The 18,474-nt window shown below is 42.2% G+C and overlaps 1 protein-coding gene across 5 annotated transcripts in view; it reads left to right on the top strand.

The window, feature by feature from the left end:
- ehbp1 (EH domain binding protein 1) overlaps nucleotides 1–18,474 on the top strand; it is a 153,731-nt gene that overhangs the window by 69,570 nt on the left and 65,687 nt on the right. For all 5 annotated transcript variants that reach the window (XM_046070419.1, XM_046070421.1, XM_046070418.1 and 2 more), the window contains 5 exons: nucleotides 5,133–5,311; nucleotides 5,995–6,043; nucleotides 13,033–13,830; nucleotides 15,612–15,653; nucleotides 15,931–16,077. In XM_046070419.1, the coding sequence (XP_045926375.1) occupies nucleotides 5,133–5,311; nucleotides 5,995–6,043; nucleotides 13,033–13,830; nucleotides 15,612–15,653; nucleotides 15,931–16,077 (1,215 nt within the window). The remainder of the gene's footprint in view (nucleotides 1–5,132; nucleotides 5,312–5,994; nucleotides 6,044–13,032; nucleotides 13,831–15,611; nucleotides 15,654–15,930; nucleotides 16,078–18,474) is intronic.

Below are 18,474 nucleotides of genomic sequence, written 5' to 3'. Positions count from 1 at the left end.
CATTTAAAGTGAGTGTGCTTCGCAGTGTGTGTGTATATGATCGTGTGCGCATGGACTTTTGTTTTTGCCGTAGGCTCCTTGAGCGGATTACAAGTTTTAAAGAGTATGAGATTCAACACCTCCTCAAATCTGACACACTCTGACACTGCTTTGAAGCCATGAAAGTGAGATTGGAAAGATACGGAAGCTCTTTTCTTTCCACAGAGTTGTAGGTTTATGTCATTGGGTTGTGGCCAGTTAAGTTTCCATTGAAGCATTGTGCCCCAGAGGAAGAGACAAAGCTGCCACTTAACGCGTTTCACTTGTATCTTTTTATGACTCTGAAAGGCCAGCTTTTAATGGCCTCCATACTCTTTCATTTAATTGTGTATGATGCTATGTGCCTTTGTTTACATTTGTCTTCATCTTCATTTAGGCCAGTGGTTCTCAAACTTTTTCTACTAGGTCCCCCCCTTCAGAAGCCGAAAAAATGTTTATGCCCCCCACCCCAACAAAAGTGGATTTCATTTTTATCAATCATTAAGCAATTCTGGCAATTGAAATAAACGAAAGATTCAGGTTAGCAAGATAGCCTTATTAGCCAGATATTCATGGGTTCTTGCATCTTTAGGTCCACTCAACAGAGGGTCCCGACCCCCCAGTTTGAGAACCACAGATTGAGACCAACTGGAAGATCCAGTAGTAGACTGTGTAGTAGTAGCGTCTGTCTTAAAACTTAGTAGTAGTAGTTCCCTGCAGTGATCAATAAAATGTCATTACTTTAAAAATATATATATATATATTTTTTTTATGAGAAAGGCCTTGCCTTAAATGTTTGTCCAAGAAATCATTAAGATAATTGTTAGCATTGTAATCCAATGTTCCATCTTGTTGTTGAATGTTTTAAGCTTAACCTACATCCCCTACCACACCCTCGCCATGTATGATGTTTGTGAAAAGGAGTTTACTGTTGGTATAGCTCAACTCGCTGTAAGTCTGTGAATGTTTGCTAAGTTATTTTAAAAGGTATTTAAAATTACTTCTGCCCTTTAACTATTGCCCAAGTCTAAAGGCAACAGTTTTTGACCTCGCTACAGAATTGTTCTTTTGCAAAGGACCTAAAATTTGACCTGGGACAAATATTCTTATTTTCCGTATCGTGGTTCATCCGCTTTACCTGTGATTCCAGATCTCAAATCACATACTGGGCTCCCCACCTAAAAACATTGCTGACACCAAAAATCCTCCTCCTGACTCCAGCACCAACAGGAACCTGGATGATTCCATTCCCAGGTTTCCTCCTATCTTGTCATTCAGACATTGTAGTGAGCTTAACCCCCCTTCTTTCTCTCTCACATCCTTTTCCCTTCTTCCATTTTTTTCTTTCTTTGCCCTGTCGGATGTATGTTGTTGACACTGAGGCATCAGGAATAATGGAATCTCTTGTCAGTTGCTTGTATTTTTTGCCCAAGCTGTTAGGGCTGTGTATAATAGTAGCAGAGGAGGAGGAAGAGGGGAGGTTATGTGCCACTGATAGTAATGAAGGTTGCCTTTTCATTTTTTAATATGGAATGTTTGTGGGCCGAGGCAATGCTCTCCGCTAATCCTACCCTCGAGCCGAGCTAGCTACATGGCTGTGTCAGAGTTGCACACACACATCCAGTGACATTCACACAGACAGATAAAAGGCAAACACACACACACACACACACACACACACACACACACACACACACACACAATACATATATGTGCACACCTTCCTTTAGGCAAGACAGCAAACTGTTTGATAAGTCAGGATGCATTTCTGCTGCTCATGAAAATTTCACTCCTCCCGTGTTTGTGTCTTAAGGAAATGCAGCCAGTTCCTGTAGAAGATGATATGGTATTTGTTCAATATTTGATGGATATAAAAGCTTGAGTGTTTTGATGCATTTGTAAACCATTATCTGGAGAAGACGTAATGGAACGGTCTGGCCTGCCGATTGAGAAAATTACATCAGTTTGGGTTGTGATGAACGTGGGGTCACTGCTAGTCACGCGCCGCTGTCGCTGGAGGAACACCACGTCGTTCTAAAAACTGATCTGACAGGAATGAAGAAAAGAATCACTCTCATTGATGAACATGCAATTTGAAGAAATTGACTCTTAACTCGTCATTTTTCAGTAACACACTATCCTCGATGTCTATTCTATTTGTTATTAATTGAAGTGTGTGTGTGTGTGTGTGGGGGGGGGGGGTCTTGCATGTTTGTTTGCATTCCTTTGACTCAGACACCTGTATGCCGATAGGTGGGTGAGTGTGTGTGAGTGAGCCTTGAAGCCTGTGTCACACTGGCTAATGTATGTTGTTGTTTTTTTCCACTGGCAATGTTATACAGGTGTGTATTTTCTGTGTGTGTCTGCAGGGTCTGCGGCACTGAAGTGTGTTGTGTGTCTAATTGCTTTAATAGCACCTGGTCTCTAATCCAAGGTAATTAGAGCGCTGAAATTAGACAGCTACTTTCAACCGTCACTTGAAAAAAAACTGAAAGGGAAGGCCTGGAGGAAGACCACTCCACACTGAAACTCTACAAACACACACACACACTTTACTGAAACACAAAAACAGTGGCAAATGCAGAGGAGAGGACACCTGGAGAAACGAGTTTAGTTCAGTTGGCCAACATTACATTTGATTAGTCAGTGACATTTTAAGTATGTTAAAATTATTTGATCAGGTCAACAAACAATCCCTTGTTTACACTGACCTCTCTCCTTATCCATGCACAGTAATTGCAACCGTGTTCTAATCGGTATTGACTTTCTGAATTTTTATCTCTTTCTTTCTCTTCTTATTTTTTTCCCCCCTATTTGTGTGAGTAGCACGCAGGCATTGTCAAGGCTGCCTAAAACGTGTCTGGAGAAGCTGCGGGGAAAGGTTAAGGCCCTCTTTTAAAGCCGGAAATGTCAAGTGTCTGTACCTCAGGCTCCCGCTACTGTCTCCCTGTACTCAGACTGCCGTAGGGGCCTGCAAGACACACACACACACACACACACACACACACACACACACACACACACACACACACTCTCTGGTACAAAGGTTAGGAGGAGTTGCTATTAGAGATGGCTTCCAGACTCTTTCATCTGATTTGGCCCTTGTGGCATCTCAGCAGGCTCCAGGCTTGCGGTCACAGGTTAAACTGCTACAATAGAAGAGTAAGAGACATCCAGGGGCTTATACACTACTGCTAACAGACTAATATTGCTTTAGTATCACTCTTTTGTTTATTCCTGTTAACATTAAAAAACATTTATTTTTTAGCGTCTTAAAAAAACAGCAAGGACAACTAAAATATATAAAGGGTGACAGGCTTAATCTTGTCACAGGCTTAAAAGCATGCAAAGTCGAGTTTTGGTTCAGACGGTCTTAAAATTAGGTTAGGATGGGAATTCAGCAGTGTGGTTGTGCACTTCTAGGTCTTAGCATTAAGCTTAAGCACATCTCTCTCTTGGAGCGACGTCATCATGCCAATCTTTTCCATAACTTTCAAATGTCCAAATGAAACGAACTCTCTTTTTCTTTTCTTTCCTACACCCCATGAATGAACCTTCTGCAAGTTGCCATGGGTTCTGCACAAGGCTTAAACATGCTCAAGTCAGCACACCATCACCTAATAATACTGCTTCCCCAAATTTGTAATGACAAATCTGTCTTGGCACCCATCAGTTCTGTGCCTCTCCTATTCTTGCAGTAACAGAAAGGCACCAACAGAGGGGGTTGGTTGGCTACCACAAGCCTTGTTACAGGGGTGAGACTCTAGCAGTCATATTGTAGTGAGCTTTTCTCCAGAGCTTCACTGTGTGTTTTTTAAAAACTGTGTTGAATCATTGTGTTTTTTTCACGCTTCCCTACTAAAGGTTAAGTAAAGGTTGAACTTGTGTGACCATCTCGTGCATTGAGAGTTAACATCACCTGGGTGTGAGAGCAGCCTTGTGATGAAATTTGCATATTGCTGTTGCCATCTAAGCCAATAGTGTACAACAAAGTGCACAATATGGTAGACCTGACTTCTGGAGTCTGGTAGGGTCGTATTAATTAAACAAAAAGCCTTAAAAAGTCTTTTGTATAGGTCAGCAAAGCAGATTATCTCTTGTGCATTTTAACTAAATTATACTGCATATTTTACTAAATTTAAATTTTTACTAATAATGTAGATGTAATCTTGTGTAGGAACATATTGTGTGTTGTAATTAAGAAAATCTTTATTAGTCATATTAATATCATTGTCTACAATAGTAATATGCACTTTTTCTAAACACATTTCATAGTCTTTTTGATCACTGGCCTCTAATGAATTTAATCAAATCTCATTGACATTTTTGCCATTTCTCTCTAAAATGATCTGAGAGAATTAGCCCATATCTGTCGCTCCATAACCAGATTAGTGAATAGCCAGCTGAATAATCAAAATAGCATTGGTTCTGCTGGCCGTCAGAGGAAGACCACTGTCTCCACGCCACCGAGGATTTGTGGGATTTGGAGTCTGGGAGAGGAAAGGTTCCTAATGGTGAAAGCTTTCGACCCAGATAAGACTTCAAAGGCGGAGCTAATTAATAAGATGTTTACATTATCCACGGTCATACACTGCTTTGTGCCTGACCCTTCATTATGGTGTGTGTGCGTGCGTATGTGCATGTGCGGGTTCATTGTATGACAGTAAAGCAAGCTAATTGGATCTGTGGAGGTTGCTAAGTAAAACATTTTAATGAGAAATATATAATGAAAGGAGCTCAGACGTGGAGGAATGGGTGGGTGGAAATGTGGACAACGTTAAAAATATTACCATTATTAAAAACCCAAATCTCAAGTACCAAGGGTTAGGAGATCAGGTGTAGTATTCTCTAATACCAGTTGAAAAATACACTGACATCATGTTTTAGGTTAGATTTTTTTCAGGAAAGTTCCTGAAGTTCCTTTCCAGTGCGCATTATTCACTTTCAACATTTAATGATAATTTTCATTATACTTAAATGCTAAAAATCTGCAGTGATTGAACTTGTTTGACCCAAAAAACAGCCTAATATATGAAATGGATATCAACACATCGATGCACAAGATTCAATTCTAAATCTTTTTCTCTTTCCCCTTTCTTCCTCTCTGCCTGTAGCCCAGCCCCGTCCCAAGCCCGGTTTTGGGAGGGAAGCCCAATGCTAGCCAGTCTCTCCTGGCCTGGTGCCGCGAGGTCACCAAGAACTACCGCGGGGTGAAGATCACCAACTTCACCACCTCCTGGAGGAATGGGCTGGCTTTCTGTGCCCTGCTGCACCACTTCAGACCTGACATCATGTATGAGACACACAAACTAACAAACACACTGATTTAAACCAGCAAGTCTAACTTGGGTGGAAACCAGACTGTTGACACCTTGAGAAGGAAGGTCATGTGAACGTCTGTAGTATATTCACATTAGATGAAAGACTTCTCCTTTGCCTCTTTTAGTAACTTGGTATCATATTTGCACAGTTAACTTGTCACCACACTGTGTCCTTGTATCCATCACTCCTGTCGGTGCGTTTGATTAAGATGACAGTTCTGTACTTTCTTGCTCACGCAGACTTCATTATTACTTCCCTCTTTGAGAGTTCCATTTGTGTTTAGTATTTAATGTATGTATTTACCACTCAAAAGTACACTACATTGGAAACCTGCAGCCCCATCAAGAGAGCAGACATGAGGATAATTGATCAAAACCGTGGTCTGTGTACACATGTCTGTATGTGTGTGTGTGTTTATGCTTGTGTGCCTTTGCACTCCGGTGTGTTATTTTTACATATTTTCCACTCTATTAGTTCTGTTGATTGCACTGCTATGAAATTGCATGTTACAGTTCTAATGCCATTACATGTGATGCATATTTAAACACAACTCCTTCTTCGCTATCTCTCTCTCTCCCATTCTCTCTCACTCTTTTTTTTTTTTTTTTTTTTCTCTTCCTGCCTCCTCTCCGACCCTCCCCACTGTTCTTCCAGAGACTACAAGTCGCTCAACCCTCAGGATATTAAAGAAAACAACAAAAAGGTAAGAGGCAGCCACCGCTGGGTCCTTCACACCACTTAGCTCCCTCCCATCCACATCTCCATTTGGCCTTATTTAGAGATCTGCCATTAATCCCTGGATGTAGTGTGTATGTTTGTTTGATGGGGGATGGTGGAAACACACATGGAGTCAGGCAAACGCGTGTACTCACAAATCACACACATACGCCATAACCAGACTGTTATAATGACAGTGTTCCTTAGACGTTCCCCCTGCTGTGATGTGCGTACATGGCCATGTGTGCCCAAAGCATAACTTAGTCACCTGGCAGAGGTGAGATGTTATCTTAACTCAGCTGCCTGCTGGGAGCAGACTGAATTGCCTCTGCTTTGTGTGTGTTGATGTTGGTGTGTATATGAAAAGAACATATTTGTCTTGTGTTGATTAGACTGCTTTGTGTATGAGTGTAAAAGAGTGTGCAGGAAAAAGGGGTATGCATGTGTTTATTGGTGAGTATCTATTGTAATCTATGCTATTACTGACTCTTTGGTTTCATTCCTCTCCTCTCCTAACAAATACAAACCACACATATGCACTCACTCCTAAAGCTCAACTGAATAACCCATTCACACCTTTTTTCCTCGTCGCCCTATGTCATCATATCTGCACATTTACAATTTGAGGTGCACACTCTGTCCCTCTGGCTCTTGGCGTGCACGTTTACTTTTTCCGTACACACTTGCAAAACACACAAATGCACACTGCTGTTTTTCCCTTTCACTCTGTTACTACACACTCAGACACGTATATACACACAGACGCCCTGTCCCTTCTTTGGCCCCCGAGGGCTACACAGAACGATATGCGTCGGGTTCCTGCAGCTTGATTTCCTCTTCTCATACACACTCTGGCTCAGCGATAACCTCTGGTGGCCCTGTTAGGCATGAATGCTACCCTGTTGACAATAACCACAGTGGAGGGAGAGGGAGAGACCCAATCCCATATCTGCTAACTGCCCCTCACCCCCCTCCAGGTGCTCAAGTAGCCCTGAAGAAATTGGTTAGATATAAGTAATATGGGAATATGCCGTAGAAGGTGATACCTGGTGAATAGACGAGCACTGTACCCAGCGTGCTGCAACCAGCTTCTCTGTAAAGATCTACACCAGCTGCATTTGGCCAAGTTGTTCCTTTGCAGTGCACAGAGGTGACACAGGTAGATATTGGCTAACTGTCATCTCCTGCCAAAATGCTCATAGTAGCCCTCAAGAATCTGGGTATATAGTACGTATATAAGCAACATTGGGGATGTGCCAAACAAGGTGTTAGCTAGTAAAAGTAAGTCTCGTTCTTGTTGAATGGGGACAAGTTGTGCAGGGCCAGTTTCTTTTTCCTTTCCAGAGATATCCGTCGGTCCATAAAGTATATAACATAATTTTTTCAATGTGTAAAATGTGTCCTTGTACTACATTTACACCAGCGAAAACATTTCATAGAAACATTTAACCCTACCACTTTTCAATGTTTCGTGAAGAGAACCATGTATTTTGTGAAATGTTAAATAAGGAGAACATCAAAAAGCTGCTCATGTCACATGTTCTTTTTATTGGTCTAACACCAGAAATAATTTTGCCATTCAGTTTCCCATTTTATGGCGCACAGTTGGAGCATGCACAGCAGGGACAACATTTGAGAACAGGTAAAGAACAAAGACCTGAGATAAGCACACATTATCAGTTCATAAAGTTAGCAACCAGTGAAGTGGCTGATTATTATTCATTTGTCAAAATATAAATAAATATTAGCAGCATTTTGTGCTTGACAAGGTTTTTCCAGGTTGTAAAGAATCAGACATTTACAGTGTGCGCCACTTTATGTTGGTTCCGAGATTTATTTCCATGTACAGTGATAATAAAGTCTGCACGTAAACTGATTTGCGCTGTATAGGAGATGTGAAGTCTGCTGGCTTTTATATTATGGACGCTGATGGTATGTTTCCAGCAGTGTGACATACAGTAATTGTAAATGATTGCACTTGGTGTTGTAGGTGACTGTGATTGTGAAAGCCAAGTGGGTTCAGGGAAAAAGAAGTAATGCATCGTGTGGTTTCATGTAGCACCCTGAAGGTGTTGAACAAGAGAAGGGTGTTCGTGATATTACCTTTAAGAAAAGAGAAACCACTCACACCAGGCAGAGGCTAGGACCGGATAGTGTGGCACGTTAAGGAGCCCAAAGAGCAAGTAAGAAAAAATTACTAAAGAAGGAAAAACGAGAGAAAGAGGAGTAAAGGATGAAAGAGGAAATCAAAACGTGTGAAGAACAGAATGAAAGATAATTATGAAAAGAGACTTCTTCCCCATCCACCCATCCACAATGTTTTATAGGCTAAGGAGTTATTAGGATGTATAGAATTTATTGAATGGACAGCAGAAATAGAAATGTATAGAAATGACAACTATCTTTGCTTTTCATGGCTAGTTGATAGACATGCCCCCTCCTCCTTTCACAGTCTATCTGTGAAGAGTGATTGCAATGAGCTCAGACTGTGCTGAATTATGACAGATAAGGACAATCAATATTGGGGGTGGGTAGGAAAAAAAGAGAGAGAAGTGAATATTTAGAACATTTACAGCCTTTGAAATGATCCATTATCATCCATTATGTGTGCGTGCTTGTCCGTGGATGATCGTGAGTGTGTCCACATGTTCATCATGTTCGTTTGCAGAGTTTGCATGTTGAGATCACCTGAGTATTTGGACCGCTTGCTCCTCCGTCTTGTCTGGTGTGTGTGTAATGAGGCCAAGGAGAAGTCATTTGTCATGCCATCTGATAGTGTAGCACCAAGCACTAGGCTAAAGCTCCCTGAGCACAACCATGAGGGGTTGGGCCAAGGGGAGGGGGAGCTGATGATTGACAACGATAGATAGCTGTCAGTCACAGAGAGGGAGGGGAGGTGGGAGCAGGGAGCAGCGGCCTGGGGCAGGCGACGGTGACATTTAGTCCAGACAAAAAAGCTCTGTCAGTTGGATGATGGAAAGTGAGAAAAGTAGATATTTTCCAAAATACATAGTGGACAAAAATGTTGCTCTCATCCGTCCATATTGACGAATACACAAGATTATTTCTATGACAGGCTTGTTTCAAAAGTTGTTAATCAAGCATTAGGGCTGGCTGAGTCCATTATAATTTTAAATACTATTTGATATGGATATACATCACGATATGGGGAATGTTACAATTACATATAAAATAACTAGTGCTGGGCAATGATTACAATTTTTAATCTCGATTAATCACATAGTTATGCGCAAAATTGAATAATGAATTCTAAAGTAGTGTATTGCACACTTTTAATTTAAATGTACTGCTATATACACAAAAGTGCAATAACATGTGGTTTACAGACACTTCAAACAAATAAGGTGCTTTTACCAGCAGTATTCCCTTTACACAGTAGCAATAAAATATTTCAACTTAAACATTAATGTAATCAAATTAAATAGTAAACCAAATTTGCCACTGCCAGGGCTTTATGTTTTATCTAGCTTGTTCAAACAAGTCCAGTTTTCTTTCCAGTTTTTTTCTAAACAGGTATCAGCAGAAATATTTTACTTGTATCAGAGAGCAGCAGAAACGGTCTATGTTCAGTCACTAACAGTTTCTCTGTTAGAGTGAGGTGAAGTGGTCAAGGTGTAGCGACAAGCGGGTGCTTTCCGTTAAACTGTCACGATTGTGCTCGCCTCAACTCTGTCGAAGTTGAATTGTCTTGAACTTTTTGTACGCGACACGCAGCACAAATCATTGGAAGAGAGACTCATCCTCGCTGTTTGTGAGTTTCCAGAATCTATTTGTGTTTACTAAAGAGGACATCAACAGGACGGACTTCGCATGGCAGAGCATCCCCGCAAAAGTAGACGTAGGGTTATCAGGTAAAGTTATGTAGCCTATAATTTTAATTTAAGTTAAATAGGCTACAGCTGTGTAGCGCACAGAAGCCGTTGCCGTGGTTACACTCAATAGAGCTCCTGCCATACCCTGCGGTACAATGTAGCTATGCGCTCCTGTTTTGGCGATCTTTGGATAGGGGGGAAAAGGGTCATTACCCATTGTGTGTTACCTGATAGATTTTCAATAACTGTAGTTTAAAGGCATAAATCTAGTGATATTCTATATTTTTATTATTGTCATCAAATCCCACAGAAAGACCAAAGCCAACAATGAATTGATCCTACTAACAAATATTTTCTTTGTAGCCAAAGCCAAATATATCTTATTACTCCGTGCCAAAGAACTCCATTGTTGTTCTTTTTAATGGTTTACGTTTTTAGTCAGAGCCAACAAGCATGGGGCCGAGTGCCACAGACAGTATAGGGAAGTGAGAAAGTATTGAGAGAGATTAACCCATTGTTGATTTTTGGTGTTTTCATGAGATTTGTTGACAATAACAGATATAGAATATTGCCAGGCTTATCCTTTTAACTGCAGTAGGCACAAACTGTAGGCTACCAGCACAGAAAACAATTCACCTAAAAGAAACGGGTCTTCCCTCAGTAGTCACCAGTGTTTCAGAATGATATGATCCACGCTCGTCAAGCTATAAGAGAAGATATAGAAAGAATAAATCATGACACTGAGGTCAAAAAGACTGTAGCGCATGTCAAGACCAACATCGACCCTGAAACAAAACCCAGCTCGAGAGCCTCCCTCCCTGCTTCCTCCTCATACAGCTCTCACGTTCTCCTACTCTCGCTCTTTTCTCTTTCATTCTTTCATTCTGTCCCTATTGAGCTGCAAGTTGTCGCTCTCTTTCACAGCCTACCCTGGGCGAGAGGGGAACAATGTAAGCACACTTTGCTCCCCTGAATACTTGTTAGAAACCCAATCAGGCCCTCTTATTCCCCATATTCCTTTTCTTTCTTTTCTCGCTTTCTTTTTTCTTTTACACTCCCTTTCTGCCAGTGGACGGGGGGGGGGGACTTAAACAGGCTCGCTGTAAAGGCAAACTCCTCTCTGTTCTCCCGTTTCTTTTTTCCCGCCGTCAGTTCTTTCTTCCTGCCTTGTCTCTGCAAGCACAAACACATACTTTGCATCAATAGAAAGGGACAAAAAAGGTGAGAGTGAAAGAGACTCCTCCTGACAAAAGACATCATAATTGATTGTAAACGTAGAAACATCTCTCAATTAAACCACCTTCTTTTACGCCATTTATCACTTTATATTCTCGCGACACCAGTTGTCTCTCTCATAGGAACAAATACAGTAGGAGAAATAAGGTGTACAACTTTAAGAAGGGTTTTCCGATCTGTGTCCACATCCTTGTTCCCTTTCCACATAATAAACACTCAATAGATAACTTGGTAATGTGTAATAAATTCAGATATAACACAGGATTGTGCCATCATTGACAGGTGTAGTATTGCTTAAAGCTTGACTTACACAAGGGGTTAACATCCATAGATGCACTTTCTTTCATTCCATGTGGTAGACAGTGATAAGTTGTGTAAGTGTGTGCTACTGTAAAGCAGATTCTTTCTTCTGCATACTTGTAGAAGCTCATAAGCAACCTATGCTGATTAGTAGGAGTTGTTGTGGTTCCCACATGGGATCTCTGTAGTTGTTGTGCTACAACTTGTACTTAAATATTTTGAGGAAGCTCAAGTTAGCTATGGCAGTTTGTGCTGGAACCTCTTAATGCAGAACTATAAATCCAAGTTAACTTTTCACATTTATCAAAGACAAAGCATTACATTATGGGATTTTTATCAAAAATGTGTCTATGTGGTGCTGACACTTCTGTTTTTGTTCCATTGTGGGAACTTGTAGGGCACTATTTAGTGCATAAGATTTGATATAAAATGGAAGAAACATAATATGGTGCACTAGTTAGCAAATATGGAGTGACACAGCGCACGCAGTCAGAAGCTTTCATAGAAGCTACAGTTGAGGTACCCCTGAGCAAAGCGCTCAGCCTGTCCTTTAAGTGATACCCACTGAGAAACTTCAACTTTGAGACAGTAGTTTTACAAGACAGCTCTCAGATATATGTTGGATGAATGCAAAGCACGGACTTAATTGAAAATCATGCATGCTCAATAGACCCCTTCTTAGGATAAATAAAGGTAAGAAAATGTGGAGGAGGTAAAAAGAGAAGGACTTATGTTGAAGCAGGACAGGGCTGAACAGAGTAAGCAGGCTCTTCAAAACAATCCCTGGGGTAAATAAAGGTTAAAAAACACTGTGAAGGGTTTGGAAGTCAGAGAGGGAGACGGAGAGAAAGAGGGAGAGATTGATAGACTGGGAAGATCTACGGAGGCAGTGAAACAAACGAGTGCTGCAACAGGTTGGAATTAGATCAACATTATCAAGCAGGCCAGATACAAGCTGTGATACCTGGGAGAGATGGATGGGGAGGATATGTGTGTGCGCGCAGGAATGGAGGTAGTGTCTGTGTGTGTGTGCTGTTAATCTATTTATTTACCTGTCATTGGCTGCGATAATGGTTTTCATCCCTTCTCTGTCTCTGTGTCTCAGTCTATCTGGTGATGGGGGATTGGGTTTCGTGTGTCGCTTGATAATCAAACCTGTATTTTCTCATCAGACTCTAATCAGACCAATTACACGCGTGACGGAGAGCGTGGGCAGGTTGATGTAGGGGAGCGATAAGGACACATACACACACTTTGGGATTAAGCGCTCTGTCTTGGGGTATCTACGTCTCTTATCGAGGACAACCATCCCTGACATGACCTGTCAGCAGTCATGCCAAAGGTGTCTCTCACCCACAGACACACATGGATCATGCATGCAATGCACCAAAAATGGCCTCTGACCAGATTTCGCCCTTCCAACCATCTCAATCCTTGTTGTAATGTGGCATAATCTTTCCTTTATTCAACATTTTCTTCAAACAGTGAACCCCGCCCTCCTCCCAGATCTGCTGGGAAGACACTGGTTGTGTCAGTGACAGTGGTTTTGTGGTGATGTATGAATCTGTAATTGAAAGTTTGTTCACTTTTGTCTCTTTTTTTGCAGGCATATGATGGCTTCGCAAGCCTGGGTATCTCCCGTCTCCTGGAACCATCAGACATGGTGCTGCTGGCCATTCCTGACAAACTAACAGTAATGACCTACCTGTATCAGATCCGGGCCCACTTCTCCGGTGAGGAACTCAATGTGGTGCAAATAGAGGCCAACAGCAATCGCAGCACCTACAAGGTGGGCGACTTTGAAACTGATACAAACGCCTCTATAGATCAGGACAAGTTCTATGCTGAACTCAACGACGTGCAACACCACCAGGCTAACTCTGAGCCTGTTGAATCTGCTGGTGGTGAATCTAACGGCACTAAAGGCGCTAAGGAAGAGGAGATGGAGCCGGGCTGGAAGGCTGAAGTAGGAGCTGTCAGCTTGCCAGCAGCAGGGCCTTTACAGTCCTGCCCTCCTGTCCCATCACTACACACAGCATTCAACACCTCAGCAACAGACTCGACCCACGTGGCACCACCAAGCTCCGAGGACAGGGGTAATCTGCTCAAAGCCAACACTTTAGACCTTAGCGAGTTACCACAGAGAGTGGAGAGAGAGCTGGAGAAGGAAAGACAGCAGAAGGATGAGGTAGGAGAGGAAAGAAGGGGTGGAAGTACTGAACCAGGGTCTCCCACCAGGAGAGGGCCCTCCTCCTCTCCACCCCACCAGAAACTGGGCTTCTCCTATAACAGGGATGCTGACCTCCTCAAGAAGAAGAGGGCCAGCCTGCGTCACTCGGATTCCGAGCCTGCCTCAGACACCAGCTCCCCTCCAGTCAACCACACAGACTTGCATCCCAAACAGGTAAACACTCAGACGAATTAAAGCATTAAAGTAAACACACACTGCACTGAACAAAAGGTGCGACAACATATTTATTCAAAAACATATTTTTATGGATATTCCTAAAATAAAGAAGACTCAGATTCTCTACTGTCTCTTCAAATGCACCATCATTTCTTTTACTTTGTGCTTTCAATTTGTAAGAGCTGACATCAGTATTTTAACATGCTGAATAATGTTTATTTCTTTTGTTTGATGAAGCACTCGATTTTGATAAATGAGAACACATTAGCCTCACTAATTGCTGGGATGTAGAAATATTCTCAGTTGTTCATCCAGTGTTTTGAGAATAATTTGAAAAACGTGTCCTTTTGAGGATCAGTAGGAGATACATTAAACGACAGCTAATTACAAATCCTGTACCTTAAACAACCTCTGGATCAGTCTGCATGATGTAGACTAATTCACGTCTTGCTACTTAAGTCAGGTATTAAGATTCTGACGGCGTTTACCTGCTGGTACCCGTCTCACCCCTAAATGGATTGTTCAGGTTTTTATCCATGCACCCTGGCTTTGATTGAAACTTTCACAGCTACATCAGTCATAAGACAGAGGATGCGGTGAACATTCATTCCCTTCTGGCACTCGCTAAGCTTCAAATCCCGACCTCATTGATGCCATTGCAGAGATGACCGTACTGAAATTCTCCCGTTCTGCATTAGATGTTGTCGTCATCTGTCTCCTTGCTGAGAGCCAGACGCATTGGGGCCGGGCCCTTAACATGTGGCGACTATAGAAGGCACCTCGGAGAACCCCCTGCTTTGACATTTCATTATATTTTTCATTATATTTCTCATCCCTTCAGTTGATGGCAGTTGGCGCTGTGACTGCTCAGGCGTGGCGACGCTTTGCGCAGAGCACACCTCATCTCGTCTCACACACGCAGTGGCACGCGCGTGCGTACATAGTCACACACAACACACATTGAATACATTGCTGCCTGCATTGGTTAACCTCAGATTACCGCTTCCTGTTTACAAGTCGAAAGGTCACGGGCTAGGCAGGGGGGCAACGGGGGGGTTATGGCAGCTATGACACCCCATTTTGATCTGCTGTTATCTAGTTAGCGGGATGCATCCTCACCTGCACCCAGGCCAGATTTGACTTGTTGAAGGGATAAACATGTTTCAGTATTATAAACGGCTTGGTTGTAATGTTCCTCTGTCTAAGCCAAATGCAAAGGCTCTGTTTGCCCTGTTTGCACCTCCTTATAATACAGCCAGGATTACCTTGCAGATAAAATTCTAAGCTAGGTGTGCATTTTGCTTTCTTTTCAAAGCCGTCATGCTCTCTACTCCACTGGACCCAGACAGGGCTATGAGCCCAGCTTGTAGGCTGGCTCTATAATGCCAAAGTCCCGGCCCTGTATAGCATGGGGGATATAATACCCTGCACCTACATTTGGGTCTGCTTGTTATAATTATTTTCTTCCTCCACCTGCTTACTGTGCCAGGAAGTAATGTGAAATCTTGCTACTCTAGGTGAAAATGGCGTTCATATAGTTCATAGTGTTCATATTCTTGGCATATCCCTCGTTTAGGCATCATATTTTGATAAAATTACACATATTCAGTTAATTTGTTAAGAATCATATTAGAAAAAACATTGTCAGTCTAAATAATATTATTTGTTGCATTGTGTTGTCAAAATACTTGATTTAGAACCTGTAGACCGTAGAGTTATTTAGGTATTTAGTGTATTTGGCTACACACCTGTAGATAATGTTGTTTTGTCTTTCATAGGAGCAAACACCTGCCCTGGTCTCAAGTCCCCCTGCTGAGAAGGTGAGAAAAATTCTGAAGAGAGTGTGAGTGTACATGTGTGAAATAAATATACTCATATTTTCATATTAGCACAGTAAAAAACAGACTTTTCCCACGATTCACTTGTTAAAAAGATTGTGCGAGAGTCTACAAACATTAATTTCTTGCATCCAGCTTGAGGCTGCAGGATATGTTTTACTTTGGAAAAGGGAGTTTTATTGGAAATGAACTGTACCCAGTCCTTGTTATAGTCATCACCTTAGTTTTATGTCCTCACACTCTTTGCTGCTGCACACAGAGGGTGCTGTCTCGTCAGGAGGAGCTGAAAGAGAGAGCCAGACTCCTCCTGGAACAAGCCCGCAGAGATGCTGCAATGAAGGCTGGCAACAAGAACATCCCCAACTCAGCTGCCACTGCACCAAATAGGGCCACAAACGCTTGCGATGTAAGTCAAAGTTTTGTGTGTGTGGACTATTCTGGGATTTTAACTGTTGACATTGCTCCCTTTGATACTGTAAGGGAGGTCAGTTCTGTGGTAATTTTAAGACGCGACATGTAGAAATAGAATCAGACCGGAGTCACAGCTGAGGAAGATATAAAAGTCTCTACATGAGGCTTAGTTCTGTTCAGCCTGGGTCTTCAGGTTTCTGAGGAGGGGGCAGGTCGGTCTGACCTCTTCTGTGTGCAGTAAGTAAAGGCTGCCCTGTGTTTGAGTTGTCTGTCCCTGCCTCTTTGCTCCGTGCACTGAAGTGTTGTACAGCATCCCCTCAGCGTGCAGCTAATAGTGACCACCAGCCTCTTTCAACACCCTCATGTCACTTCTACAGTTCTCTATTCGACGCTCACTACACTTGCAACAACCTGGAAAAGCCTGTCCAGACTGTCTCATCCTCTGGTAGTCCACTTTGTTGAACACTTTATAAAAAGGCTTTGAGAAGGAAAGAAGACTTTTCCTTATTAACTTCTGCTCAGACTCTCTTATGGGCTGCCAAACGTCACAACCTGTACATGTCAGTTACCCAAATGTGGATGGACTCCCTCTCTCCCTCTTCTCACTTTAAACATGTCTCTTTTAGTTTCTCCCGTTGGTCATCTTGACTCTGCACAATTTTTATGACATCCCAACCAAATTTGCTGCCCCCTCAACTTCCCCCGAACACCGAGTAAATGTTGTACACAAACACCTGTCAGCAAAAGTACATTCATAGTAAAGGGGGTGAGAATTGCTGTACCGAAGCAAACTACACTAGAGAAGACGTGAGGGAATTTGCCAGCTCTGAACCGAGCACGCTCCACTGAACATAATATACTGGGGGGTGGGAGGGGCACGCTGAGGGACCAGGAGTTACCCCGGGAAAGCACTGTGGTCAAATCCTCAGTGACATTTCCAAATGTTTCACAGAACAGAAAGGGGTGTAAGAAGAAAATATGGTCTTGTGAGAATTGTGACAACGGATTTGAAGGAAAAATGAAATAAATACCCTTTGGTAATGAAATATCTAAAAGGCAGCAGCCGCATGCCCCTGCATTTGCTGCCTGAATCCTTAAAGAGATATATGCCCTTGAATTAGATGGTTTTTAGAGAGAGAGGGAGTGTGTGTGTGTGTGTGTGTGTGTGTGTGTATGTGGTTGCGCCTGTACAAGTGTATTGTGTGTGTGTAGGCATGCAAATGTGTGCGTTCAGTGTCTGTGTGCAGGCCACAGGAATAACCATTTCTGCATAATCTGAGAAAATAAATGAGGAACTTCCAAGGACTGGTGGCGTTAAAAGTCTTCAGAGGAAGAAAGCAAATTAAAAGAGTTTTTCAAAGCTGTTGCAGTGCCGATATATTTCCTCAGCGACAAAAAAAAGGTCCTCTTCTGTCCCTTGTTGTGCGCCAAGATGGCTGACTTCACTTAGATTAGCTCCTTAAAGTAGCCAGACCCAACCTTCCTCTCTTTCTCTCTCCCCTCTCCTCCTCCTGATTTCCTTACTCATTTCCAAGGACAATTGGTTAATAACCCCGTCTCACACACACTCACACAAACACGCGCGCGCGCGCAAACACAAACACGCTCACACACACACACACACACACACACACAAACACAAACACACACTGTTCTCATGCATGAGGGAAGGAGGTGAAGGAGGAGGAGCAAGAGGGAGATATTGAATTGTTTACACTTTTTTTAATAGAAAACATTGATCAAAGGAATACGACTGGCCTTGAGGCCAATGTGCTGATAATTGTTAGTGATTCAGATTAGATTACTTGATGTCTTGTTTTGATTAGCGCGCGCGTGTGTGTCCCCATGTTATCTGCTGGAGAGGCCCAAGCCTTTCCCATTTAACTCTAAGTAGGTGCTTTGCGGTTTAGCATGCATAAGGTATAATTTAATTCAATTAAAGCAGGCTTCGTTCTTCCAGGGAAGTGGCTAATGTAGAGGCAACAGAATGATTTGGGCAGAGGGAGAGGAGGGGGCTGCATTAGCTGTTTTGGGGGTGTAGCATTCAAAGCCCAAATTAGATACTTATATCTAGTCAGAGCTGTAGAAGTCATGATTTGTATGTGACAGTGAAATTCTATATAGAGCTGAAATGATTACTCAATAAGTCAAAAATATATTGAAATGAAGTCGTTAGTTGCAGCAGTGATTCTCCAAACGGAAAAGGAAATTTATTTTTTAATTGAGAGGAGTTAGGTTACAGGGAGTCACCTTTTGGGTCAGCATAAGGTGAATCAGAACTTCACATTAAATACAAAACTTTTCCAAAACTCTCCTGAACAATAACGCAGGATATAATGCACTTGTGATAACACAGATTGCAGAGGTGAGTGTTAGGATAATAATTCTATTA

This window comes from Micropterus dolomieu, linkage group LG15 (genome assembly GCF_021292245.1).
Source record: "Micropterus dolomieu isolate WLL.071019.BEF.003 ecotype Adirondacks linkage group LG15, ASM2129224v1, whole genome shotgun sequence".
In the NCBI taxonomy this organism is placed as follows: Eukaryota; Metazoa; Chordata; class Actinopteri; order Centrarchiformes; family Centrarchidae; genus Micropterus; species Micropterus dolomieu.
This window is presented reverse-complemented; position numbering and strand designations above follow the sequence as displayed.